Here is a 24730-nt window from a genome sequence, read left to right on the forward strand (position 1 = left end):
GCAGTGTCTTTTCATGTAGTCCTCATGCTATCCCTGTTTCTCAACCTCTGCCTTCCAAGCTACTAAGTACCTCCCACCTCCCCGCGGGTTATATGTTTGTACGGCTCCATATTTCAACCTTTTCTCCATATCCTTACTAGTTACCTCGATCCTTCTCTCATAGTATCATCATCTAGGGGTAACCAAAAAAGCCCTCTTAGGAAGTGGGACTCGACCCGAAGGCGTAACATCACATCATGAGAAGACCGGTTTCAGATAGGGCAGCGAACAGATCGCCAAAAGGGGTGAAAATGTTACTTGAGCAGAAAAAAATCTGCAGTGAGGTACCACATGAATGAAGTATGGGAGTACACATGACAGCGGCGTTTCATGTTATTCGGTTATCCAATATTCAGCCACAGAAGCTCCAGACATGATTTCCGAAACGACCTGGGTGCCTTCTATAACAACAACTGATGGATGATTTTAATGAAACATTTCTTTCAATACAATTGCAACAAAAATTTTTTTCCTCTATCATCTCACACTCTTAAGCATAGCATGATATGCCTCCGAGCATGATTCGTATTGGACTCTGAAACATTTACTGGCGGCAATTATCCAAGAAAACTGTCTCAAACCTCCATCGTAAGACTAACAAATTTAAAAATACTTGAAGATCTTCACGTGGTAATCCTTCAAAATGACTTTAACTATACCGCTAGGAAGCACGTATCTTGTAAGGACCAACAGTGTTCCAAGATCTCGAGTAATTTAGGGTATGTTCGTGGAGATACCCGTTTAAAAAAAAATCATACAGTTCCTTGTTCAGCGATCATACAGGGCGGGTTGTTGGTATTTAGTGCTTAATGTGATGTTTTTTGGTACCCTTTCTGTTGCTGGCTTTACTCAACTTGTGTACTTTTCCCATCTTTTCACGTTTCTGTGCAGCTCCGGGCATGCCACCTCCAAGGGCCCCTTGAAGGGCTCCTCCCATTGGCCCTCCCATCTGGCCTCCCATCTGGCCCCCCATTTCTTGAGGCCCAGCAAACATGGCTCCTGCTCCACCAGCATTTTCCATTGAGGGCATTCCTAGGACAAGAAAAGAAAACGAGTCAAAGCCCACCGTATAACATTTCAGGGGCTTCTTGATGAAATTGTCAGCCATGAAATGGATGAAACGCTGGAAACATTGTGCTATAACCTCGTTTTCATTAGGAAAGTAAAATTGAGAGGTTAATTATGAAGGAAAGACTTTGAGGCGATACTGTAAATAAATCACATACCTCCTTCCATGCTCATTCCAGCAATTCCACCGCCCATGCCGCCCATCCCGTTCATACCGGCCATTCCTCCCATGGAAGTCATTCCTCCCATTCCTCCCATTCCACCCATTCCTCCCATTCCACCCATTCCTCCCATTCCTGCCATGTTCGGCATGGAGTGCATACCGCCTCCCATGCCTGAAAAATATGATTGAGAAGACGAATAAGAGCAGCCTTATTACAAACGTTACCTGGGGGTAGTTTCACAGGATTTAAGAGGAGAGAAAAGAAATCACTAGTCGATGGAATCGATAAATTAACTAGGCATTAAGTCCATACATATTATTTTGTTGTCCATTTCCAGAAAAAAATGGTGTTTCCTGAAACCTCACTCTGAACTGTTTGGTTAGCATTTCCATGAGCTAAGGCATTCTTTTCAGAATCATTTAAATCTTAAACATAAGGTTCTGCGACACCTATTTGTTCTTTGAAGCTAAGTTTTTTTGTACCACAGGTTGGTTACTTAACTTCATTAGGTAAGCAAATATTTCCAAACTTACCTCCTTCTCCTCCCTCGATAAATTGTTTAGACATCAGAGCACCTTCGGATGGGCCTCCAGCTGCTCCCATGGGCATCTGCATGGGTCCTCCTTCCATTCCACCAGCCATGGGCATTGCACCACCACCACCAGCCATACCTCCTGGCATCTGCATAGGCCCACCCATCATCGTTGGCAAGCCTTCCATGGTAGCTCCACCACCCTCGCCGATGGACGTGGCTCCAGCGCCAAATCCCATGCTGAGGTCACCCATGCCTCCCATACCTCCGCCCATGGAGTTAATTCCTGATGGAAATAGACGGAAGCATTGACGATTGCTGTTTTGTATGTAACTAGATTGGCAGTTATCTTTCGTAAATTATTTGACCCCACATGATATTAGTAAGCTTGCCGCCCACCGCCGGTCCCCATCGACATCTGCCTGCAAAAGGGTAACTCATTCGAACGTTAACTGACATATGAACCCTCAATCAGCGTCAAAATTAGTTGACACATCATGTTTGAAAAGTTCTATTTATATGTTAAATAACACTCCTGTGTCTACCACACTCATAATCACTGACACAACCCTCCTCCCCAATTCAATTTTGCCTGTGTTACTAAAAGTTCATGGTATCACAATATAACGTTTTTTGGGGGGGGTGGGGGGGGGGCGAATAGGTAAACTTAACATGGGCAAAAGAGATCAAATTGAAGTAAGAGGGAGTTGAAAAGGTCAATGTCAGCAATTTTGTTACCGATTGTAGTTGCGACCTTGCCTAGCGTAAGCTTCTTGTAGGTCAGTGTCAGAACGTCTGCCCGATACATGTATGTTAATGGTTCCATTCAAAGATATGGGCCTCAAACTCTTTCTTCCTTGTTTCCTTTAAAAGGGCAGATTACCCTCTGGTCGTCAGTTTTTTTTTAATGCAGAGACAGAGAAAGAATTTCGCTTACCACCTCCTCCCATGTTTCCCCCAGAATCCATCAGTCCTGGAACTAAAGCAGAATCGAGATGACGTCATAAAACATATTTCATGATGTCCAAACAGACTGAAAAACCTATATATGGATCAATGACTGCAATTTATGGCTTGTCGTTAATAAAGAACTTTAAAATCGGCAGGACTTAGCCATCAAATCTTAGCTGTAAATGCTTGGACAGATTAATTTCCTGAGAAAAAAAATTAAACGAAAACGTCTTCTCGAAGTTGACGACTTCTTTAGAGGAGGCTTAAGGACTCGACGATCATGCAATTAACACCGGGAGTGCACCAATCAAGACACAAAAGCCACGAACCAGAGGCAATAATATGACTGGTATCAAGAAATAATCACAGTTGATTGACCAACAACCAAATTACAACGAATCCAAAATACACAATGAGAATGACTCAAGCAGTGGGAATATGGAGCATTTGTTGGGAGGAAGGCTAAATTGACTAGGAGCATCGACTAGAAACAAGTTAATTAAGCCTGCCTTCACTCTACAAGATTAGTAGCTTCTAATACCTTTCCTTGTTGTTGACAAATATAAATGAAGGTCGCTTTTGCATGTTTTGATTCAATTTTATTTGCCATTATTACCAAAGACATTTTAGGTTAGAAGGGCAAATTGGAAGTTTTTCAGTTTATTGACTGGGTTTGATATTTGCGTTAAGCCACCGTGATGATGATTATGCTAATTTAACTGACCTCTGAAATGATGTCGGTCTGCAATTCTACTGAGGCATGCAGTAAACAAAACTAATTTTTAACCTTGTTGGAAATCGTCAGATTTTTTTCTTGAGTTCTCTGTTCCTGACATACCTCGTATGATATTCCCATGGCGATGGTGCCCTGTTTATATTGGTCAACCGCAAGAAAAGAACTTGGTATTATTGAGTTGAAAGTATCATGCACCAGGGATTGGCAACGCCCTTCAACGCAAACACGATTACCAATTAATTCGGCGAACGAAAATTCACTCTCTTGTCGACAGATGACTAATATGTTTATTGTAAACGTGCGGTTCGTTCTATAGTGCAGACCGAATTGTTCTGGCTACAAAAATGGATTGTTTACAGAGGAGCATGAGAATGGATATGTTTGCAGATTTTGTATTTCAGCGTGCAATGTGGCCCAAAGTTAGCAGCATGCCAATACAGCCATTGATATGATAGCTTTTTTTTCTGTAATTGAGTCGTGTTTGAAATGACATAACGCAGCACAATATCCTGGTGGTGTTACATGCATGAACATGTTTCTCATGCACATCCACAAAATACGATCCTTATTTATCCCAAACGGCTGGAAGTCGTTTCTCTGCAGTTCCATGATCCGGAGTTCGTTTCTGAAGTTTGAGTTTAACTACTGTCTTTTAAACTTTCCGATTTTCCAGATTCAGAGAACAAACTTCCAGATTTCTTGGGATAAACTTATGGTGAGAAGACGCTTTCTTGTTCTGCCAGTAATGTGCGTCGTGCCTTATTTTGCGAGAGGACTTACCTCCCTGTTTTTTGCTTTCTTTGTGCGTTACATGTCCTTTTTCTTCACGGAGACCAAGTAATGGGAAATAAAACAGATATGAATAAAATCCTGTTTTTTTGTTAAATCGAAACTGGTTTGATCATGCAGCGAAAGTGGAAAAGAAATGTCACCGAAAAAAACTCAGGCAATATTTTTTTACGACGGCCATCCCTCATTTTCTTTATCTCTCGGTCTCTTTCTTTTTTACTAACAACAGAAACTTTGAAAAAGTTTCTTGTTGACCTATGTAAAAAATACTAGACTTATTTTATTGTACGGCCGTCTTCGTGGTCAATCCTAAGTTATAAAAAGACTTGCCAAAACTTGCACTATCTTCACGATACAGGAGAACACTTTAAATGAACAGTTTTTAGACAATTATATCTTCTGTAATCTTTCTTCTGTAATCTTTTTTTGAGAAAATACAAGTTGTCATGAGCTCATAGTGATATTCCACGCCTTGACATCTACTTCTTTATACATTAAGTGCTCAGTGCATGTTCGAGGTTAAAGAGAAGCTGATACTTACTTGTATGTTTCGGCCTGGCAAAACCTATTCGGAGAGAGAAAGATTGTGAGTCATATGTTACTGTGATTTGTAGGAATAGAATGATAGTTTCACCACGGATTTTGATCTAGGCAATAACCGGTAATTTGATTACACGGTATCGTTTCCTTGCGAAACATGCATTAGGACTGGACCTCGGACTGACAGCATCAGAATTACTCTGAGCTCTAGATTGTACGGTCGTGTGGTCAGGAACGTTACTGTTAATCGCGAATGTTTGGGGAACATGAGCGAAAATGGTCTTGGCAATTTTGTTTTGGATCCGCAACCGTGAGATAACCTGCCAGAAGTAACAGTGTTGTAAAAGACGAAATACTCCCAAGCTGGCAATTTTTTAAAAAAAAGTTGGTGAAATAAGGGATAACGAAGGAATGGTTAACCAGCTAAGTCAAGATATTATGAGTCGGTTGTTATAACAAAGCTTAGCCGTTCTTTAGAAAAACCGTGTTCAAAATCAACTTTAATATAGCCAAAGACCTTATCTAGATATTGCTTTTTAATAAGACTAACAACCGACTTTAGAAAACGCCTTTTGCTTTAAACAAGTCGATTGTTGAGAAATCTCGAGGTCATCTGGCAGATTAAATATGCGAAAGCTCAGGTTAGGCATTGTTTAGATATCCGCCCCCCACTTGATACAAACGCTGCACCCGGATGCTGTGGTCGTGGTGTGATGGAAGTTAAAGAAGGGGGTAAAATTCTCGACCGTTTTGTTTTCTGGACTTCAAAACGGCCGTAGCGATTAAAATCATTCAAAAGAAAAGGAATAGCTGAGGATAGTCTGAAGACTTAAGTCAAAGTTTTACAAGATGCACAATTGAACTAATGACTCTAACCTTGCTCTGATGAATAATCACTTGTGTCATTGCGCCGATTGCTCGTAAGTGTTATTTTAAAATTATTTACAACCTTAAAATAAGTATTTGTTTTGGTTGTTGTTTTTTCTTAAGCTGAAATAACATTCTTCAATGTTTCAAAAGAAGCTGTAATAATGCTTAAAATGAACGCGCCCAGGTAACTTATAGACATCTATCCAGGTATATTGCGATGTTAATGTAAGAGCTTTGTTCGTTCCAAATCAGAATCTCATCAAAACTACACCTTACCTACCCAAAATTCAATAGATGAGTTTCTGTGCTTTTATCTCGGAAAGATTTACACTAAAACAGGAAGGCATTGTTTGCATCTCTATCGCATTGAAATCTGATTAACATTAGAGCTTTTTTCGATGGGCATCGTGAAAGAAAAACCAAAGTAATCACTGTAGTATTAGTCACTTCCGGTTCTGTTCTAGTGTCCCGTTGCATGTTGGGGGCCATGTGCTTGAGGGCCCGCCATATTGTTTTGGAATAAATCCATCTTGATATTAAAAGCCAAGTTTGTTACACTCACGACGGCTAATGGAGACGGAGAATGGAAAATACCATTAAGAGCTAAGCTTGGTGTGAGTTTTCTCTACCAATAACAGAAAGAAAATCCAATGTAATCACGTGTTGCTTTCGACATTCAATTTAAAGCTGCCCTAATCAGCATTCTGTAACAACATGGCTTCGAACGTAAGAAAGATATGTCATGATTTTTAGCATTTCGAATTACCGCTGTTCAGTCTGTTATGTTCTAAATTTCACTTCGATGGGTAAAGAGAACTGTTGTGACCCGCTTGCAACTGTGCTCAAAGATTTAACCAAAATTCGGGTACGACGAAAACATTCTTTGTATTTGATTCCCTGCACCCTAGGACTCTTCCCCATCAACATCATGTAGTTACCTCTCATCAAATGATTTCTCTTTTTTACTGGGGCCTTGGGAGGTTCAGGGGGTTTAGGAGGCTTTGGAGCCTCAGGAATATCGTACTGATCCTGAACGGGGGGAACGTCTGGTAAATCACCAGGAGATGGCATGCGGGGCATCTCATGCGGGAAAACCAAAAGGTATGGTACAGCGCGATAGATAAAGCCATCTGACCCTAACACGAATGGAAACTCAGGCGTTTTAGGAGTTTCTGGTGTTAGCGGCGTCTCAGGAGTTCTTGGAGTGTCCGGCGTTCGTGGTGATACCGGGGTACTTGGCGTCTCTGGTGTCAGAGGCGTTACAGGGCTTTCCGGTGTCCGGGGTGTCTCTGGTGTCTCCTTTGTGACCGGGGTCTCCGGTGTCTCTGGTGAAGCTGGTGAGAGTGGGGTATCCGGTACCGGAGATTGAGGGTCTCCAGGGCGTGCATGAATCACATCTGGAACGGTGATTTAGCCGATAGTACTCCCCTTTCCTGAACAGTGTTACCAACTATAGATCTTAGCTGGGTTTAAGTGTACAAAAATATTGGTTCCGTCTTACATGGTTTTTGGCGTATAGGTTTTTGTGATTATCTTTCAATAGGCATGTCTCTTACACACGACAAACAGCAAAACTTCAGATACTAACTTTAGCAGGAAAATTGAGTTATTATTTATAATTCGTTTTTGCCATTTGCCGATGCCGAAAACTACGTTTTTAACCCACAAATGAAATCTTCTTACATTTGAAAGTACTATGCTGATTAAAGTTCCCTCATGATCGACCAAATAAAATGGTAATCCATGCGTAATATTTAAAGCCTATAATGAACACTTTAACACTGTATCCCTGTGCAGGTGAATTAAGTGTGGACTTTTCTATACAAATGCCGAGATAAGATCAGTTTTTGAACGATGAAATACGAACGTTAAAATCACGATTAATTTCCCCCATTGGTTGAGAAAGTGGCACGCGTCAAGTTTCTTAAACCCATTTGAAAGCGGATTAAATAAGAATATTCTCAGATTACTTTCAAAAATAAATAAAGAATTCTCTATCTCACAAACTCTTATAGTTTCTTTTCGCTCTTTTTGTCAATGTGTCAGCCGAGGAGTTCAGCTCAGTAAATTCCGACTTCATTTAATTAGGAATACATTTATCATAATTTATCTTAAATTTATGACAATCGTGATTTTCTTTCGTCGGAAATCATCAGGTTAGTTGACGAGAATTTGTCAAACATGCAGTGAGAATGTGACTATATATGCGTGACCTCAAACGACACAACTTGAGCTTATATTTAAAAAAAATCCCTAATACATTCATTTGACAAAGCATGAAGTGCTCGTCAGAGTAATGCTATGTAATGTAATGCTATTTATCCTTGATACTCACAAGACTAATTTCAAAATGAAAAGTTTCCAATTCTATTGACTTTAGGTGCGGGCCAACTAAAAAACCTTTTATCAAAACTTTTAAACGACGTGCAACAACTGATAACCATTGGTAACCAAGACTAGTCATGTGTGTTAACTTCCTAAAGGAATGCTCCAAGATTTGAAAGTAGATTCCTGTAAGGCATAGTTTTGTTATAGAAAAAGGGGCTGCGTAACTTACGGAAGATAGATAGCTACAGCATGAACTCACAAGGGAGAAGAAAGAAAGAAAAACCTATGACACCATAGACATGTTGTTTGCCCACTCCGAATAGGACACCTGTTTTAAACTGAGAGTCCCTGACATTAAGTCAAATGAGGAAAAATGCTCTGTTTGTAATGCAACGACGATATGAATACAAAATACAGAAGAGAAGAGAAGACTTTGCGGGAATTCTTTGTTTTGATGTTATGGATAACTGAGACATTTTAGGCAAGATCGCCATCGATCTATTTTGTTTGGTACCAGAAGTATTTAACAGCTTAACAAACGTAAGATTCAAACCGACTAAAACAGAACTGGAGAAAGTCTCACCTCTAGAAGCAAGTGTTAATAGCAGAAGAATACATAGATGATTCCAATTCTTCATTTTGTATCTGTGGATGTAAAGAGTAATTTGTATTAGTTCATGTAAATGTGAAATGCGATCGATAGGTGAAAGTCGCTCCACGGTGTCAAGCACATTTCTCTGCAGATAAATCTAATTTTAGCTTGATTTTTTTTACTTCATTGCTAAACGTGATAAAGACATAACATGAATCTTTTTGAACAAACGTTTTCAAAATTTTAGACAAAACAAGTGACAGGTTTATATGGAGAGGTATATATATATATATATATATATATATATATATATATATATATATGCTCCTCAGTAGAAAGCAGTGTCCATATCATTAATAGAACTAAACATAACCTTTACAAGGGCTTAAATGGAAGTTTAACACTACCATACCTCCGCCGGATCCTCTGGCCTAAAATCTTTATATGTATTTGTATATTCTTATAAGGAACAGTGGTCCACAAGAGAGAGGGTTAATCACTCATTCAACACGTGTGTGAATTTGATATTATAGAATAGGTCAACAATGTGACAAAAACAGTAATTACTTAATGAGACATTATTACATAAGTACGTCTTCGCTGCAAGAAAGCATCTCTAAATTAATGTTCGAAATAATTGTTAGCCACATATACTCATCACCTACCTTATTTCTTCACTCTTCGAAGTCACTTGGTTTGTAAGTCATTTACGGTAATGAAGATTGAGTAGTAGTTTTGGAGTCCCTCTGTTCATGAGTTTAATATTTCATTGGTCTTCTGGTGGTACCATTATTTAGCGTGCATAAACTACAGGTTGGTTTTCTAGATCATTGAACCGCGCACAAAAAGGTGGAGATTTTCAACGCACATGGAATTACTAAGACTTTAAAACGTGTTACCTATCATCTACTGCTGCTGCTTTTTTTTCCTCTAAAAATTCTCAAATTGACAAATATTCTTAGATTAAAATCTCCTGTTCAGAAATTGGTTTTGGTGGGCCATTATACGACAAGTCGTTCTCCTCATAATTGACGCCAGTGTCATTATGAAACAATTAGATGGCAATTAATCACAGACACAATCACAGATTTAAACCATTTAAGCTGTTGCTAACAAAGGGAAACTATAAAAGGGGTTTATTATGCTGCTTTAGTTCCTTTGAGCAACATATTTGTCGATGTCCAGTTTTATCTTTAGTGACCCAAGGGACTGTTTTTAAGCTACAGCATATTTCATACGTGTGGCACCTGCTAGGAACGCATCTGAAAATGTTTCTTATTATGTGCCTAATTGAAAATAAAACGTTTATATTGTGAAAAAGAGATTTCTTTTGTATTTCTAAATACCTGTTTATTAAAATCATTCCGTGAACTATTTTAGGAGAAAGAAGATGGTTTTCAATGAAAACTTGTTTTACTAGCGCAGCCAGAAATTTATCAATAGGGTTGAAATGAAGTGTTTGGTTTGCCGTTCAAAGCTAATATGTGATAATAACATTTTGATAAAGTTAGATAAAAAAGAATGTCGCAATAAAAACGTTAAGTATCATCTTTAGCCAGGAGAAATTTAAGGATGGAAATTTAACGCGGATGGTTTCTTTAGATTAATCTGGTCTGTGGAAATAAAGGTACAAAACTTGTTTACTATTCAACACTTTATTATTTAAGTAGCCAGTCTGTGATACTTATGCTGAGCGTCTACTGATGCGCAATAAAGGAGACAAACGTCGGGCTTAAATGTATCCCTGTTTGTGACCTATTGAGCAGTTTTCGAAGGAAATCTGGGATTGCTTTGGTTTGCTTCACTTCGCTCTGTGATTGGTTCCGAAATGTCGCGCCACATCTCAACAAAACAGAGCTAAAACTACAGTAACAATCACCTCATAGAAATGCTTTCATGTTAATTTATTGGTCTAAATAAAATTCTCGAGTACAAAAATAAATACGATTTCAGCTTTAGCAATGTACATCAACATATGAGATAAATATTTGAATTATAAAAATATCACATACAAATGAAGAAGTCAAGAATTAGGATGTCTAGATTTGTTTGCCCTCAGCCTTTATCAATTGAGCAATCTTCATAAATGGCAGAAAATAAATGTAAAATTACAAAAATATAATATGATAAACCGAAGAGGCCAAGGATTAGGGTGTCTGGATTTGTTTTCACTTAACTTTCACCAATTTAGCAATGTACATCAATACAAGATATAAATATAAAAATCATAGAAATATAGCACAAAAATGAAGAGGTCAAGAATTACGGTGTCTGCATTCGTTTGCACTTAATATTTGCCCCATTAATTGAGTCCCCACTCGTCCGTGGATCAATACATTTTGACGCGTTTGGTTGCTTATAATATGTATGTCTTTTCTTTATGCAGCTAAAAACTCCATTAAGTCAAGGATATCGTGCACGGGTCACTGAAGGGGCCTGCACGTTCTTGGTCGTCAACTGCACGCACAGCAAAATGATACTTATTCCCAGAGGAGAACTGTGACAGCGTGCAAGCCATTGGAAGTGGGAGTGCTTTAACAATACCGATCTTTTTCCACATAATTGGTGGATTTGTGCTTTCGGCACCATCTTGACAAGCAAACAGTTCATAATTGTCAATTACTGCCATAGTGTCATCTAGTCTCATGGTCCAGGAAAGAACAATGTCATCCTGGACAACTACAATTGACGCCTGCGGTTTTGGTGGTGACCTTAACTGTACCTTAGAATCGCCGTTTGTGGCAACCAAAGTATCTGACTGATTCACTGTACCACGCTGATCACCTCCTACATTAGGATTTCCTGGATGACGGTTAGATGGCGAAGCTGAGGACGAAATACCGGGGGATTGAATTGGCGGATGTCGACCTCTGGGCACACCGGGAGGCGCTTGAGTAGCGGCTTGAAATAGAGCAGCTCTTTGCGGCAGAGGAACTGTGAGATTTGGATCCCTCTGTTGAGATACCTGGTAATCTCGAACAACGTACACTTTGTCATTGGATTCAGTAGGCTGACTGTATGTATGCGCTGGCTCTACACGTTGAGAAGGTTGTGAGTGGGTAAGTGTCACTCCTAGGCCATAGTCAGTGGTAGGTTGTCGTGGTGGATTGGTAGGATAACCAACCTTCTCTACAAGCTGACCTTGTGAAAGTCTTTGTGGCTGAATGGGAGCCTTACTCATCTGATGAATGGGATGAGGTGCATTCTGAATAGAGGGTTGAACGCCTGATGGCTGTTGACTTATGATCTGCCCGGGTATCTTGTTGGTTTGAAGTAGAGTTAGATGTGGTCTAGATTCAAGACTGGAAGAAGCTTGATTTAAATATGGTCTTGGTGTGGGTGGATGGCCATGGTTGGATGGATGGCCATGGTTGGATGGATGGCCATGGTTGGATGGATGGCCATGGTTGGATGGATGGCCATGGTTGGATGGATGGCCATGGTTGGATGGATGGCTATGGTTGGATGGATGGCCATGGTTGGATGGATGGCTATGGTTGGATGGATGGCCATGGTTGGATGGATGGCCATGGTTGGATGGATAGCCTTGGCTGGATGGATGGCCTTGGCTTGAAGGACTAATGGTGTACAGTGCTTGATTTCCTTGCTGTGGTTGGGAGATTGGTAAAGTCGGTTTTGGTTGAAGAGGTCTGTGATTTACAGGGGCCACACTTCTGGGGACAACTCTCGGGACAGCAGTCGTGTTAATAGGTTTTACCTTAAAGTTGTGCATAACATAGTCGTTACTACTCGAAACAACATGTAAACCATCGTTACTCCATCGTTTACTCCGCTTGTTTGGCCCACCAAAAACGGAAATATTTGGAGGACCACGTTTCAAGTGAACTGGCACGTCAGCAGCTCGACTTGACTGTGGCATTCGGATACGATTGTTTTGATTTTCTGGTTGTGAAGGATTCCATCCTACTCGTGCTGGAAAATTGTCCTGAACTGTACTCAGAGTCGTTGAAGGGGATTTTAAAACCTCATGACTTGTCTGTATGAGAATAGGTGACTGCCCTTGATTATGTATATGGTTATTAGGAGATGTCCCATGCATTGCCGGTGGATGAGACGCAGGCCTTTGAAGGGGCCGCGGTTGTTCAATGGGAATTTCAGGCGAAACTCTGTGAGCTGATTCGCCTTCTCGTGCGTACGCCTGTGCAGTGTCTGAATTAACTTGCTGTCTTTGAGAAAAGGTAAGATTTCCAGGTCCAGTTTGCCCCGATGGCATTCTGCAATCGTTTACAAAAGACGGCACGTTCTGCTTTGTAAACTCTTGGGTAATGTTGTTACCACGAGCATTAAAATCAGAAATTCTTCTTAATTCACTAGTCGTAACACTGTGTGCATTTCCTCTATTGCCATGTATGTGGTGCCTGAGAATTTGCTCAACATCTACATTCGTGGCATGATGGGCATTACCCGTTCTTTCAATATTTGACGAGACTTGCTTTTCACGAATAGAATTATCTGTTAAAAGTTCAACGATCCTATTCCCTTGTACCTGAAACAGAAATATTCAGTAAGTTGAGTTACAGAAGGAATAACGGTCTCATGTCTTTGATTGAAGTTCACATTGTTAAGGCGTCAACGGCTGGCAATAGACTGAGATGGTTCACTTTTGCAGATAAAATCGATTTCTCATAATTTTCAATGTTCTTGCAGCTCTATGCATTTAAGAATACGTACCAAATTAGAAATGAAACTGCCCCTTACTTGAAAAAAGAAAGAAAGAGAGGAAAAAAGGAGAATAACAACAACAAAAGGTAACAATATACCAGATCAATGTCAATTTGTGTTCCACAAGATATCATCTGCGGCTTTTGCTGTTGAGAGAAGGTGTTCATGAGTCAATGAAGTTCTTCATGCCTTCGTTTTTACGGATGCTATTCAAGCGAATTTACACTTAGTCTTACAGTCAATAACCCACTTGAATGAGGTTTTGAATTGTATGCATGCATCTCGTTCTTTCTTTGGAACTTTTCAAAGTCCTAAATTTGTCCTTATTTGGATTGATGGTGACGCACGTTTGTCAGTTCGGTTTAAATGGTCAAATTCGTAATTATGATTTCAAAAGTGCAAAAAAAGGTTTTCGGAAATATAACAAATGAACGTTTAGCATGAGATTGCGTTATTCTATTTAATATGGTAGAAGTAGAAGAAACTGTTAAAATAAAGCGTACCCTTTCATGTTTGCTGGAGATTTGTTTCACTTTTTGCTCCAGTCGTTTTGCATCGGACTGCAGTGTTTTCTTTTCCTCTTCCAACGCAAATATATGCTTTTTCAACAATTCTACGTCCGCCATTATTCTCTTTTCTACTTCAAGGGATCGCTTCACCATCACTTCTTTGAGCATCTGTCACAAAGAAACCAAAATCATATCACTTTATCGAGTTAATTTTATCATATTGAGTAAATGTTTTAGGACAGGTTGCACGGCCACCAATATCAGTTCTTGATCTTTGTTTGCTTGGTTAGTGTTCACTCTATTCGGAGAGTTACCTTGGCGAGAGTGTAGGTCAAATTTTTGATTTGATGCGCATAGTAGAAGACTGACCGACTAATCCTAAATAAACTTTTCATATTGAATGCCTCGCATGAGTGTAGTCAGAACAAGCCTTTCGGCTCTGCTCACACCATCGCGTACTGCATGCGAGACGCGAGTTGAAAGAGGAAAGGAAGATAAAGAGAGAGAAAAGGCCATATGTTAAAATGCTTGTTTACTGAGATGCGTGGGGCCGCCTCTAAGTCATGAAGCACGGACCTCGCGTCCCGTTCTACCCTCCTACTCAGTCGATAAGTTTATACAATAATGGAACATTCTTCAGCTCGAACCTGACGGAACGTATTCATGTCCATCTTTATTTCATTGTCTTTTCCTGATTCTTTGCTGCTTTGTGCTGGCGAATCGTATTTTATTTCATTGTTTCTGATTGACACACAGGATATTCTGCCACTTGTACCTAACAGTGATTTAAAAAATGATACAGTCAGTAAAGAAATGCGACAGGAACAAAATACTAACGAACTTTTAGCCCTCGTGAATTACAGTAGCAAAAGAAAAAAGAGACAAGGCAATGAGAGTTAATTCAAGGTTTTGAAAATATTTAATCACATCAGATAAGGTGAGTTTAGGTAGGTTAGCGAGACTATTTAACGATAATTCACCAAGGGCGAATTGAGTGTTGTTGAATAATTTCCGAGACGTAGTCGAGGGGATTATTCAATGAGGCGAATAATTGTTTTAGTATAATTGCTCAGGTGCTTTCGAATTAAGTTGTAAGTTTTTCCTGTTGTTAAAAACATTCTGTATCAAGATAAACAACCGGTTTCCACCCAAATTTAACAGCGAAAGATTTTATATTTCACATTTGAAAAGTGTTACGCCAAACTTAATAGCATTTTTTTTTCTCTTCGGACTTGAATTTTCTGCTATTGCATTTCTCACTTTCTCGGTAATCATTACCAAACGCGAGGCAGCCATTTTGTAATTCAGCGCCCATGGAATTATCGCCACGCGCGCGGTGATTAAAGCGAGATATGACGCAATTCTCGACCAATCAGATGAAGACGTCTTTCGAGTCTAGCAGTGTTTCCCTAGCAGAGTGTTAAATATGATCTCCGAAATTTATATACCAAATGTTTATTTATTCTTTGTTGATGTTGTTGCTCTTGTTTTTTTTAAAATTATTTTTCATATAACGAATAGATTCCATGTTGCCGTGCGTCTGATCATCCAATGAATCATTGATGACGTCAAAATGTGATAAGGACAAAAATGGGGCACACGAGACGCAGCCGAGTATGTTACTGATGTTCCTTCCATATTTTGATGTCTTCTGTGATCTATTACTGCACAGGCTTACGGCAACATACAATCTACTTGTTTCATTGATAAAGGTGACGTCATCTATGCGCCTGTCCCCCAAAAGATAATAAGTAAGAAGCAATCATAGTGGGTGTAGGATTAACCTCATCATAAAATTCAACCGCAATATCAAATACTCTGATTTGATTGCCCGTGGTTACAGTTCAGATCAAGTGACTGATCTCATAAGCTAATTTGAGAATGAACCCATGAACCACTGATTCAGTTCAGTCGTCCAGGTATTACATGAGACGGGTCACTGCCTTAATTTCCATAGAACTCTATACTTCATTATGCATGCAGTTATTTGATTAAAAAAACAAAACAAAACAATGGGGAAAACAATCGGCTGCCTTTGGGACTAATGCTTTACTTTAGAGTGGTATGAGGCCATGCGGAAATAGGTCAGATTTCCTTGTTATAGGCTTTGTAACACTTTCGTAACGGCGGGCATGATTATTATTTTTTAGTTTGCATGAAAAGAAAGCCCTCTTGGCCTCTCTTTCAGTGTAACTAATGTTGTGTTGAAACATGTTTTCGAGGCCAGGAAGGCAAACTGAGGCCCGCCATTTATGAAAGAGTTCTATGATTAGATTTCAGGACCTAACTGTGCACGAGTTTCGATAGCATTCCGATCATTTTTTTACTGACTGACCGATAAAAACTCATTTCTTCATTCACCCAGAAAAGGAAACTTTACAAATTCAGGGAGCTCTTTAACTAAGTTGGGGGGGGGGGGGGGGGATAATTACAAAGAAAGAAACCGAGGTGCTGCCTCGGAAGGAGGGGGGGGGGAATGACATGTTAATTTGGTTTTATAAACTGAGTTGACAGAGTAAATTGTTAACCCAGTTTGTTATTTAACAAATACATTCGATGATGCCGTGCATTTTTTCTGTTAGAGATCACTGATGAAGTAAGAAAAAAATAGCGCGCAGCCCAGTGTGTCGCTGATGTTCAGATCACATTGGGTGGTCTTCTGTGATCTCTTACAGAATAGTCCCACAGCAACATGGAATCCATTAGTTTTATAATTTACGATAAAAAAGCAAAGTTTTGTAAATGATGAGGTCATCTATGCGTCTGTTCTCCACTACACCATATTAGGTGAGAATCAATCAAAATGCATACAAAATTCGGATCAATATCAGTATCTGGGCAACGGCCCACCTACCCCTCCCCTAACCCAACAACAGTCAATTGATAACAAGTAAGGGTGAATGTTGGGTTAGGGGAGGGGTAGGTGGGCCGTTGCCCAGATACTGATATTGATCCCAGAATTCAGCCTATCATATAAACATATTGACACAATTTATTAATATCATTCAAATCACTCTTTGTCATAGTTCACCTGTTAAGCTTCCTGTATCAGTATTGGCTGCCTCTCCTTTATTTTGTTTTGGGTTTTTCTCCGGTCCTTCCTCTTTTTTCGCTTCTCCGTCCTTGCCACACCCAGTCTTTCTCGGAGTATTACTTTTCTTTTGAACAGAGGATGCAAGTTGCTTCAAGCGTCCTAGAACCTCGTCATTCATGTTCCTTTCACTTACCAGCGCCCCTGCGGGGAAGAAGTTGGTAAGAGAAATGAAAATTAGCTTGCATAATGTCGCAGTTTTTTCTGTCTGTTTTGTTTGTTTCTTGTTTCTTTTCGTACTCCTCTTGTCTTGTTTTGTTTTCATAATTCGCGATTCTAACAATTTACCTCGTACGTGTGGTGTTCAGTCTCAGTGATCGGACGCACACAACTGAAAATATCCGGGGCTCCGCTCCGATCTTTTCTTAATTTACAAATTATTCTAGAAAATGAAAAAAAATTAATTAAAAAAATTCTAAAAGAAGTTTTCTTCGTATATTGGAATAAACCAAACCGAGCTAATGTGAATCTGTATTAAAATGATTTTTCCTATCATGTAATTATGAATTTGTTCATGCTTAGCGTGCGTATATCGAGTTATGGATGCACGCGGGAAGTTTGGAGAGCACGAAAAATGCGAATGAGTAGCTCGAGGCGCAGCCGAGAGCAACTCTCACGCATTTTTCGTGCTCTCCAAACTTCCCGCGTGCATCCATAACTCGATATAAGCACAGCTAAAAGCATGAGCAAATTCCTTTATAACAGAGCGACAACAAGGATCTGCGCGAAGAAACCTTTTCATGATTGTGCCGGATAGAGTGCAAAATTCTCACAACGCACAAAAAAAAAAAGGAATCAAACGTCCCTATTGGCTGGTCAAAAACACGCCACATTTTATACTTTGGTTTGAGCGAAAACATTTGATCCAGTTAACCGATAACTGTGAGTGAAAAGCTCAAAATTTAAGGGGAAAATGGAGAAAATCAAAACTAAATGAACTCAAGTGCCACTAAAAAATGTTTTAAAAGTAAAAGACTGAAGTTATCAAGGGTTTTGACTGTTCCAAATAATGTTTACGCCGCCGTGCACGGTGCAATTGGAGAAGACAGACTGCAGGAAACTTGCAAAAAAATGCTCACGTCATCTTATTTACGCACGGGCGTGCGTAAATAAAGATTTTTTTTCATAGCGGCTCGATAGGACTTACATAAGGCAAGCACGCGCACTATGTTATAATGGCTAATCGCAGTTATTGATAAAAAAAAAAATTTTTTTTTTTGAGATGAGTTGCATAATCCCATATCGTTTGGACCGTTATGATTATATAATTATATCTTACTAAAAAAAACTATCACCAAGACAAAACATGCACACGTTGTCGACTTGAAGCTTAGAAACATAGATGTAGCATCGTAGATAATTTTTAAAAAGGCGATGTCTTGTTATGGAACAGAAGATTGCTATGACGATAGTTTCATGCTCTGAATTCGCTGTGTACGGCGGTTAGTCTATTCTTGCATCATCAACTTGATCAACATATAAGCGTGTCACTTACTCAACGAAGTAAACCAACAATTTCTTTACAAACTAAATATTATCAGCATAATTACTCCCGTGCATTAAAGAAGGTAAATAATAATCATGTTAGAGGATAGCAGTACAGACAAAAAAGCACAGATAAACAACTTTACAATTAATTCATCTTATATAGTTTCTACAGTCCGATGATTGTTATAAACTGTCTTAGAGGTATTCAAACGGACCAGAACAAGATAATAACGGCCGGCGTTATCACACCCAAATAAACGCAGAATTACAAGTTACTTTTAAGTACTGAAGATGCTTTTAATAATGTCAGTATTATAGTGAATGAGGTTTATCTTTTTCTACAATGCATATCTACAATAACTGGTCTTAATTATAAGTTACCTTGCCTCTACAAAGTTGAAGATTGTCGAAGCGTTGTTAGACAGCTACTCAGTGAAGTGTGACAATATATATTGGTTATCGAGAGAAAGATACATTCATTCCTGTATCAAAGAGAAAAGAAAGAATTATTGATATCCTCTCGACTGCGGTAAGTTTGGACTTTCCACAGAGCATAAGCTATGAATATTTCGGCATCTTGCCACGTACGCAAAGAACACGGAAGACACGTTATCAAAACAACAATGGGTTTCCTGTTAACTTGTCAATTTGAAATAATTATGCAGGATTATTTTGTCAGATCCAGTCTGCCCCTTCTTAGGGAAGCGAATGCGACGACCTCTTCGGGGAACAAACGGAAATTAGAAAACTGAATTTACCTTATTACATAGAATGTAGACAACCACAAATGCCACAATTTGTTTATATTATCGCTCTCCCATCAAAATTCACAGTTTTGCCAACTTAATTCATAGCTGTAGATGGACTTGTTATCCACATCTTTAATCAAGTCAGTTCAAGAACAAGCAAAGTAAGATATCGCGTGCTCTGATTATCTATATGCAAGGTAAACAAATAACTACATGTTGGCCCTGAGGTCTGTTCTCTTCTTCTGGATGTTGTGTGGACGGAATGTTAGACCCGGAAATGCAAATTTAGATACCCCACAAATCATTTAAGGCCATTGCGGCCGGGCTATCAATCGTTAAAGAACGGCAACAGGTATTGTCCTCAATATTAATTAGGTACAGCCACAAATCAAAGAAAACTAGTTTTGTTTCAGTATACTTGCCAAGTCTATGCTTAAATATTTATGAGTGTATACCTTATGGAGACCATTTTTGCTCTTAACGCAAACATTTTTACAATGAGTGATAAAAATAATAATTGTCATATGCTCTCAAAAACTAGTTATCAATTAATTAAAATATGGATAGTTTACTGACTTCTTGACCGATATTGGCTTTCGATCGGTTGGAAAATAAAACTAGAAGAAAATAAGGCCTTAAGCTTGAATTAATTTCAGACTAAACATCACTTACCCTGGCATCAGTTCAAAAACCAATATTTTGACTCCAAAACGTAGGATTAACAATTCTTAAGCGATAAACATTCACCTTGCTTGCTTAACGACGGCCACTCATTCGAGAATGCGAAAGACAATGTGTATGGTAATTTTGTTGATTATGCTAATATATTCAAATCTGTCAAGTAATTTTGTTGTCTAATTTTAGCTTTTGCGACAACACAATATCGTGACAACTTATTAAACAATTGACCACGAGAAAACAATAACTGCATTCTTCATGAAATTCTTTTTACGCGTTTAAATAAGATTAATAAAATGTAACGGCATGAACCTATCTTTGACTGCTTTACATAGAAATGTGTTCCGAACATCGTGATTATGACAAAGTACTTCAAATATTGCCCTGAAAGATTTGAAGCGGAGCGGTGACTAAATTTCAACGTTTACTTCTGTAACATTTAGTTGAAAATCTGGGAGCAGGGGAATCATAAACCTAAATCCAATCGGTCGGAAACTACACAACACAAAGCGGTAATACATTCTAAAAGGATTTAAAAATGCATCGTGAATCGCAGACGGATCGGTACAGTTAACGAAGCGTAGTGCTTCGGGCACACGAATAGAGAGAGGAGTTTGTCGATAGTATACAATCCAAGGATAACTGATCTACATTGGAATAAGAGTCTACTGCAATTGTCAAGATTATTAGCAATTTTTTACATAATTGAGATACCCGTGTAGAGGTTTACCTAAAGGTCGTAATTCCACACTGTTTTGATCGCGTACGTTAACGGCTGAACAAAATCTGAGCTGAGAGCGTCGTTTTGTAAAATGTCCGTCTATTCGTCGATCATGTGACACCAGAAAGAAACCATATACAGCAAAGTGCTCAGCCTATAGAGAGTAAGGACGTAAACAGTATTGAATAATCCAAGCTAATTAAGAATTATGTGACTTCCCGAACAATTTACATGACAATGGTACCTTCAAAAGAGAACTAATAATGCTCTTGTTCGTAGGCGCCGCACTGGCGCCGGTAAAGAATGCAATTCCCTAAGGAGTACCACTGGCTTTTATCAATAAAACAGACGCGCCATAACCAAAACAATACTTCAAATATGTTAGCAGCTGTGGCCCTAAGGAAAGGCTAGGGCAGGCCAATTTCCGGTTGTGGGGCGACCTTCAAGTAATTTTTATCTATTCCGCGATCTCACCCAATTAATAAATTCTCCTAGTATCTACAAGTTGAAAAGAATGGGTCCGTAAGATTTTCTTCTTTAGAATCGTAAAAAAGAATGTTCAATTCCGACACTCATCATCAGCATTATGGCAAATCATTTCATACGTTGGATTTAATGCGCGGTTGCTTCTAACTCCTCCCGAGAAGTCCTTTGAAATGTTGGATGCATGTACACAAATTGTTGTTCTTGTTCGATCTAGGGTCTATTCATTAAGACGTTTGACGTGAATGTTTGATTCGCGTAAACGGGTCAGTGGAAAGCCTTTCAGGCGCCAAGTGTATTTTCCGCCACGAAGAGGAATTTGTCCTGTAGTGTTTTATCTTAAATGTTTTGCCCGCCCTGATCAGTATTCTCATAGAACATAGAAGGTTGTTGATCAAAAACGAACAGTAACCTGTTGAAGCAGAATCAAACCAGCACATGAACATCGAGTATTCTGAAACTGGCATGTCCACTGATATCGCGAACTGCTGTTATTATTTTGATATCTTCCGTTTAAAGTACGGTGGCTCAAAGAAACAAAAATTGTAAACTCAAGAACTGCACCCTCAGCAGATTGGAAGTTTTCAAACTCTGAAATGCTTCAAAACCTTCAGAAGCCTTATTAACAATGGTTCCCCAACCGCACTTACTCTTCGTAACTATGCAATTTATGTATAGTTTAGACATTTATTTTCTAAATGGCTTTAGATAAAAAACATGTGCAATTGTCGCTCTGTCGTTTTCATTTGTAGTTGGGTTGTACACCCTGGAACCTTTAAAATAGCTCGCTAAGTAAGCAAGAAGTCACGACACGAATTTCTGGTGTTACAAAACACGATGGTTCCAACGACATATTTAAAAAGCGCCATCGCTCTTATAATCAGATGTCAATGACATTTCAGCTGTCAGAACGTTGTTTGCCATTTTTACCGCTGAAACCAAATAACCATGAAACAAACCCCACCTGTAATTCTCAGAAAAAAATGGGCTGAGTCAAAAGTCAATGAGATTGTCGATTTGAGGGCGCTGATCAAAAGGTAGCAGTGTTAAAGCGACCCACGATGTTTGTCTTTATAATGTTTTGAGTACCATGACGCTTACTTATTGTTCTAGAAAATTCATTGATGTATATCTCAGAGCAACATACCATAAAAAAATATTGAACAAAAATAAAGCGAAGCGTGGGACCTTATACTGAGACGTTTTCAAAGCAAACTAAGCGTTCAACTCTTAAATTTTTTTTCGCCTCAAACTCATCACCTTTATGAATTCGGAAAGTCGATCCAAAAGCTTGATATTATTTCCCGATAGGGGCATAATCTAAGTTATCAACTTATCATCGGGTTGCAAAATCTCATGACGCATTTCCGGTGTGTTCTGAATTCTTTGACACGTCATGAAAATTTGGATGAAACAAATTATATTTTGAATTATTCCAGCCAAACCAAAATAGCGACTAGAGAGATATCTGTAAAAGTGTAATTTAAAAGATTTCATGTTAATTTCACAGATCTATATCGATTTTCGTCGACTAATAAAATGGAAAGCAAAGTGTAAGAGCTTGACGCCACTTTAAAGACATCAGATAAAATGAAGCAGATAGGAAACAATTAAAGCACTACCCAGAAACGTGACAAGCAGTAAAAAAGGAATACGAAGAGAAGAAATACCTCGAGGGTATGGACCAAACCAGGGCGAAGTGACGCGCGATTTTTCCAAATAAGAGCACGGTAATTGCGTGAAAAGCGTAAATGGATCCGGTGTAGCGCTTCCGAGCAAATTGACCAACGAAAAGATCTCCCGAGGCACGTCAACTCTAAGAACTGCCGACGTAGTCAAACAAAACTTACCAATCTTTTTCAATAATGACTGAGAAGTAAACATATTGAATGTCAAATACTCAGCATGCTGGAAATATTTGTCCATATCCGGTTCTCAAGGCAATGTCTATTTAAGGATCTCTTGCGGTCCAATCCGATTTGGTGCGAGTGGAGATGCGAGCGCCTGTCTCATCAACTTCACACAAAAGTGGTGCAATAAAGGTGAGTCTCATGACAAGAAACAAGAAGGTGAAACCAGGAAATAGATGTTGCTCCTGATTGTGCCAACAGCTCGGCCTGCAGTGGGAAGCTCGGACTTGGCTTTCGGCTCGTAATGTAAAGAATTAGAAAGTTAATTATCTCCACTCCATCACTGCAGCAAAACCGCACCTGATTAACGAGCTCATCTCCAAACTTGCTAGCTATGGAATGCAATGAATTTGTTCATTGTTGAAGTGAATGTCTGGTGTTCAGCTGCTGAAATAAAACTACAAAGGGAAACGAGGACCAAAACAAAATACAGATAAAACAGAGGGAAATTAGGGCGATACGTTTGACTATGGGGAAATTTCCACCAGTTCCAAAGGGTTCGTCCTCTCATTTTCTCCTATGTATGTACATAAATAAAAAGAAGTAAGAGGAAAATGCTGTATGGTAAACGAATCCACAAATAACTCTTAGGTATCTCGAGCACTCGAGAATGTGTATAAAACGTCGTAAGCAGCATATAGAAACTATATACAAGCCCTCAAATCATAGTTAAATTTTGATGGTGATCTTACGAGAGAGCATTACGTGATTGTGGGCGAGTGTGGAGGAAGGCGTTCCCTTCCTCCCAATGACGTTACTTGGTACCCACGACCTCTGCTTTGTTTAGTTAAAATCCCCGCACTATGGATGTATGCTAAGCTCAGCTTCACCGTTTTTCAAAGTCATGAAAGTCACTGATAATGGAGGGGACTATTCACCTAACTTCAATGCGTTACCGATGTTAGTTCATTTTCCTGCAAACGAAAGTGGTTAGACGACACTGAATCGAGATCTTCTTTTTTCATAAACGGATCAAACAAGACTGACGTGGTACACTCTATTCACACATGGAATTTTAAAAAGTTTACACTTTATATTTAAACTTTAGCAAATTTTTGTTGCTGTGACAAGTGTTGCCCGCACTACTCAAGTTTGCCTTGTCCACTGTTTGTTTATGTCAATGATCAATGTACAGCTGCTCTTGCCGCGGTGTGGGGGCTTATTTTATCCATTAACGAACAGAATAACTTTAAATGTAATTTTTACAGCTGATAATCACTTTTGTGATGATGGCAAAGCAAAAATCTTAAACGAAGGGATACTTGTTATGTCATGGAACTCGAGTTTATATTGTCAAAACTCGATATAAATTTGCCAGGAGGTGTCCATGAAAAGACCTACCGACTAGGTTTCTATGGCAGTATGAAAGACCGAAATTTTTCCCTGACGACAGAATTTTGTGAGGAGTTCTTGCCCTTGTTCATAGAACTTTGCATGAAGTTCTTGCCCATTTCTAGTACATCAACACTTTTTCAGTTGAATGCGCGGCCAAAATATAATGGAGAAACTTGTAATTCAGCGTCAGGCTTAAAATGTTTAAACGGGGTTAAGATAGCACAAGACCATAGTTACTCAAAATAGATTGGTAAACGATGGCGTTTGTCAAAGTTATATTGTATATTTTACACCGGAAAACATTTTATATAATTAATTGAAGGTGCACGTGGATCATGTCACCATGGCATCGTACTATAAGGTGAAAGTTTTTAATAAGGCGAGTTCTCGGAGGAAGCAGATGTGTCTTCGAGTAGTTGATATTTACCAAGTGAATATCAACAAATATTCTCTTGAATTTACTAAATGTAGGAC

The 24730-nt window shown here is 39.1% G+C and overlaps 3 protein-coding genes across 22 annotated transcripts; all 3 read right to left on the reverse strand.

Moving 5' to 3' along the window:
- Positions 1-441: 441 nt before the first annotated feature.
- LOC113675476 (uncharacterized) lies at positions 442-9350 on the reverse strand. 12 transcript variants are annotated; one of them, XM_089184217.1, is made up of 9 exons: positions 9275-9348; positions 8601-8662; positions 4821-4844; positions 4271-4312; positions 3593-3622; positions 2741-2782; positions 1805-2089; positions 1266-1442; positions 442-1071 (listed from the first exon to the last, which is right to left on the reverse strand). In XM_089184217.1, exons 2-9 carry the CDS (start codon positions 8653-8655, stop codon positions 839-841), a joined length of 888 nt encoding a protein of 295 aa, XP_089040343.1. In that variant the 5' UTR covers positions 8656-8662; positions 9275-9348; the 3' UTR covers positions 442-838. The 12 variants fall into 12 exon arrangements, with proteins under 12 accessions (XP_089040343.1, XP_027047862.2, XP_027047865.2 ...); XM_027192061.2 differs by having other exon boundaries at positions 3542-3622; XM_027192064.2 differs by lacking the exon at positions 9275-9348 and adding an exon at positions 9022-9145.
- LOC149039010 (uncharacterized) lies at positions 6330-7769 on the reverse strand. The gene is made up of 2 exons (XM_089184047.1): positions 7697-7769; positions 6330-7086 (listed from the first exon to the last, which is right to left on the reverse strand). Exons 1-2 carry the CDS (start codon positions 7767-7769, stop codon positions 6470-6472), a joined length of 690 nt encoding a protein of 229 aa, XP_089040173.1. The 3' UTR covers positions 6330-6469.
- A 1148-nt stretch (positions 9351-10498) lies between the features above and the next one.
- Positions 10499-22917, reverse strand: LOC113675449 (uncharacterized). 9 transcript variants are annotated; one of them, XM_089184229.1, is made up of 9 exons: positions 22682-22867; positions 20538-20682; positions 18762-18862; positions 17181-17274; positions 16833-17036; positions 14449-14576; positions 13796-13969; positions 13391-13438; positions 10499-13116 (listed from the first exon to the last, which is right to left on the reverse strand). In XM_089184229.1, the coding sequence occupies exons 5-9, from the start codon at positions 17011-17013 to the stop codon at positions 11008-11010; spliced, it is 2640 nt and encodes an 879-aa protein (XP_089040355.1). In that variant the 5' UTR covers positions 17014-17036; positions 17181-17274; positions 18762-18862; positions 20538-20682; positions 22682-22867; the 3' UTR covers positions 10499-11007. The 9 variants fall into 9 exon arrangements, with proteins under 9 accessions (XP_089040355.1, XP_089040356.1, XP_089040354.1 ...); XM_089184230.1 differs by lacking the exon at positions 20538-20682 and having other exon boundaries at positions 22682-22917; XM_089184228.1 differs by lacking the exon at positions 17181-17274.
- Between the last annotated feature and the right edge of the window lie 1813 nt (positions 22918-24730).

The sequence above is a fragment of the Pocillopora damicornis genome, chromosome 10 (genome assembly GCF_964200805.1).
Source record: "Pocillopora damicornis chromosome 10, jaPocDami1.2, whole genome shotgun sequence".
Lineage (NCBI taxonomy): Eukaryota > Metazoa > Cnidaria > Anthozoa > Scleractinia > Pocilloporidae > Pocillopora > Pocillopora damicornis.

Coding starts and splice junctions, on each gene's coding strand:
- LOC149039010 (XM_089184047.1), bottom strand. CDS start 7,769: ATGAAGTCGGAATTTACTGAGCTGAACTCCTCGGCTGACACATTGACA. Junction 7,087..7,696: donor AGCGAAAAGAAACTATAAGA/GTTTGTGAGATA, acceptor TCACCGTTCCAG/ATGTGATTCATGCACGCCCT.
- LOC113675476 (XM_027192061.2), bottom strand. CDS start 8,655: ATGAAGAATTGGAATCATCTATGTATTCTTCTGCTATTAACACTTGCT. Junction 4,845..8,600: donor ATTAACACTTGCTTCTAGAG/GTGAGACTTTCT, acceptor CTCTCCGAATAG/GTTTTGCCAGGCCGAAACAT. Junction 4,313..4,820: donor TGCCAGGCCGAAACATACAA/GTAAGTATCAGC, acceptor GTCTCCGTGAAG/AAAAAGGACATGTAACGCAC.
- LOC113675449 (XM_089184230.1), bottom strand. CDS start 17,013: ATGAATGACGAGGTTCTAGGACGCTTGAAGCAACTTGCATCCTCTGTT. Junction 13,970..14,448: donor ACATGAATACGTTCCGTCAG/GTTCGAGCTGAA, acceptor TCTTTGTGACAG/ATGCTCAAAGAAGTGATGGT. Junction 13,439..13,795: donor TCTCCAGCAAACATGAAAGG/GTACGCTTTATT, acceptor TTCTCTCAACAG/CAAAAGCCGCAGATGATATC.